This window comes from Eupeodes corollae, chromosome 3, assembly GCF_945859685.1.
Source record: "Eupeodes corollae chromosome 3, idEupCoro1.1, whole genome shotgun sequence".
NCBI lineage: Eukaryota > Metazoa > Arthropoda > Insecta > Diptera > Syrphidae > Eupeodes > Eupeodes corollae.
The window spans coordinates 34,489,803-34,492,708 of record NC_079149.1 but is presented as its reverse complement, the minus strand read 5'-3'; the positions used below and the strand labels follow the sequence as shown (position 1 = coordinate 34,492,708).

At 34.2% G+C, this 2,906-nt stretch overlaps 1 protein-coding gene across 1 annotated transcript; it reads left to right on the top strand.

Moving 5' to 3' along the window:
• The first annotated feature begins 1,290 nt into the window (after positions 1–1,290).
• LOC129949943 (uncharacterized) lies at positions 1,291–2,292 on the top strand. Its single transcript, XM_056061691.1, has one exon. The coding sequence runs from the start codon at positions 1,387–1,389 to the stop codon at positions 2,203–2,205; it is 819 nt and encodes a 272-aa protein (XP_055917666.1). The 5' UTR covers positions 1,291–1,386; the 3' UTR covers positions 2,206–2,292.
• Positions 2,293–2,906: the final 614 nt, after the last annotated feature.

The following is a 2,906-nucleotide window of genomic DNA, read 5'->3' as shown; positions in this document are numbered from 1 at the left end:
CAGCAGTAATTTGTAAACTGACCAATAATTGTGAATTTTTTGACAGATTAGCTTACCTATCATTGAACATTTCTGTTATTGGACAAAAAATTCCTTTATTTCTTTATAGAATCAGACATTAGAGCTTAGATTTGAACATTGAAAGTATTCTTGTTCGGAATTATATAAACTCAAAATCAAAGAAAGCGATTTTATTATTGAAAATATAAAATTAACATTAGACAAAAAGACCTGTATTAAACAAGGTTTTTTTTGTTAGTTATATAAATTATATTACACTTTTGTTTCCAAGGCTCCTGAGGATATATGAGTTGGAATAATTGTGGATTCAAATTATTATTAATCAACTTAAATTGGAATTTGAAATCGTAAAGAAAAGTTATTCCTTCAGTGTTAGTGTCAATCGCTTTTAAACTGAACTGTCAACAACCAAAGCTGAAATTGGCGAGTAGCTTTGAATAATTGATAATCAGCGACTTAAGATCTGAGTTTTCGATTGTACAACACTAAAAAAGAGTTGAATCGAGTTCAAACGTTGATCCGAAGATGAACCACGTTTGTATTGCTGGTTCAATGGTGATAAGAATTCAAATCGTCTGATTGGCTTTATCAACAGCTCAAGGATTTCTAAATAGATCTTAAACAAAACATAACTTAAATGTAACAATGGGAAATATGAGAAATTTAAATTCTCCTATTTCTCCTATTTTTTTGTGGGTTCGAAATTGGTTCAATGTTCGGGTTGAAGTCGATTTATAAACAAAAAAAAACTTCTGTTGAATCTCAATCCCCAGAAATCAGTTAATTAATTGTAAAATAGTTTTTAAGAGACTGAAAATAGCCCAAAACTTCATTTTAATTCTCAGTTTTGTTTTTCCTGCAAAGTTTTGATTTTATGTATTTGAGTAGCAACCAATCTATTTTCAATTTTCTTGTACTAACTGAGGGTCAACCAAGGTTTCAGTTTTTGAATTGACTTTTACCACATGAACAAACTTTTAATCGCCGTTGAAACTCAACACCGAACCTGGTATACATATATGTTGTCGAAATGCATTTTTAATCCGTTTTGATTTTATTTCCCTTTATTTTGCAAGCATAAAAATGCAACATTTTCAATAAATAGAGAGTTGAAAATGCTCATTAACACCACTGCTTTGTTGTTGGAACATAGATGACGCTTTTCCCGGTAAGGAGAATTCAACACGTTCATCAAGCGATTAGCCGAAAGCCGATGAATTTATTTTAAAATGAATACCACGTGCTGTCAGCTGTCACGAAAATTATGATTATCACATTTCAATAGCCGTAGTGAAGAAAATCAAAACAAAGTTGTGTTGAAATGCAGAAATAAAACATCGAAATAAACGAACAAAACCTAATAAAATGACTTCCGATGACACAGATTCAAGTGGCAGTGATTATGAAGTCGAACAATTTGTGCGTCCCGACAAAATTCGCAAACAAGTAAATGACGACAGTGCAGATTTGCTTGGAAACTTCGACGACGCAAAGAGAAAAGAAATTTTCGATGGAACCTACGTTGAGACGAAAAATACAAATCCCAGCGATGAAGAAAACGAAGATGAAGAAGTTAAGGATTTCAGTGGTGAATCTGGCGATGAGGTCAAAACAAATGGCTCCACTAACCATAATAATGACGATGAAGACGACGATGATGAGGACATGGATGAAGATGACGACGATGCCGAAACTCCAGACATCCCAACCACAAAACTAACAACAGAACAATTGGCATCGCTGATGCGAGGCGCCAGCAAAGCCAATCGATTTGTTCTCTACGTTACAAATCTCAACTTTGACACAGTTAGAGAAGACCTGGAGGATTACTTTAGGCAAGCCGGCGAAGTGAAAAGTGTCCGCATACCCAAAAAACGCCGGGGAGGTTTTGCATTTGTCGAAATGGCCAATATCGATAGTTTCCAAAGAGCCTTCGCTCTCCACAACACAGATTTGCAGGGACGCAAAATTAAAGTACAAATCTCGGAGGCAGGCAAAAAGAAATCCGCCAACAAAAAGAACATCATGAAGCAGAAGAATCGTAAGTTGGCCGAGATGAGAAGTGAACAGAAATTCTTCACAAAGAGCGGCAAGTACTATGATAAGACTCTAAAGAAGGAGAAGGCAAAAGAAATGCTATCGCGGAAGAAGTGGCGAAGAAAACCGGGCCCAAAGCCAACGTAATCCTGTGAAAATGAAATATAATTTAGATATATTCTTTTTTTAATAAAATATGTTTTATTGTTTGTTTTTTCTTAAACAAAATGGAAACTCGGTATTTTATTGTAGTAATATCTTGGAGATTCAAAATTAACATTTGCTATAGTAACAACGAGGGGGTTAATTTCGAGTGAATTTTGTATTTGTTTCACTGATTTCTTTGTTTGTTTATTTAATGGAAACATTTTAGATTCAAGATTTACACATATAGGTATCTACTTAATAGGACATTTAGGATATTTTTGATTCAAGGCGTGTGGCATACGTTGCATTGTACTTTAATTAAATGTATACACCATGAAATGGAACTATGGAAAATTATGCATTTAATCTTAGTTAAAGCTATCATTGAAAATTGTGTGAATAGATACTTAGCTGTGTTTCCCGTTGATTAGATTTTTCGGTGGCATTTTTTTTAAATGACAGGCCTGACAGAAAATTCCAATAATTGGTTTTAATGATAAGAACCAATAATAGCTATAATTGGCTCCTTAGTCGGAATTAATTTGGAATATTCGCCCGTCGGAGTATTCCAGGACCATTCTGCATAATCGTGGCTGAATTAAGTTGATGCGAAAACGTTTTGTTTTAAATTTTCGAGGAAGGGGATGATCATGATGAGGGTCTTATATAGCGAAATTTTGGTCGTTGGAGAGAGGACTTTG

Coding starts and splice junctions, on each gene's coding strand:
- LOC129949943 (XM_056061691.1), top strand. CDS start 1,387: ATGACTTCCGATGACACAGATTCAAGTGGCAGTGATTATGAAGTCGAA.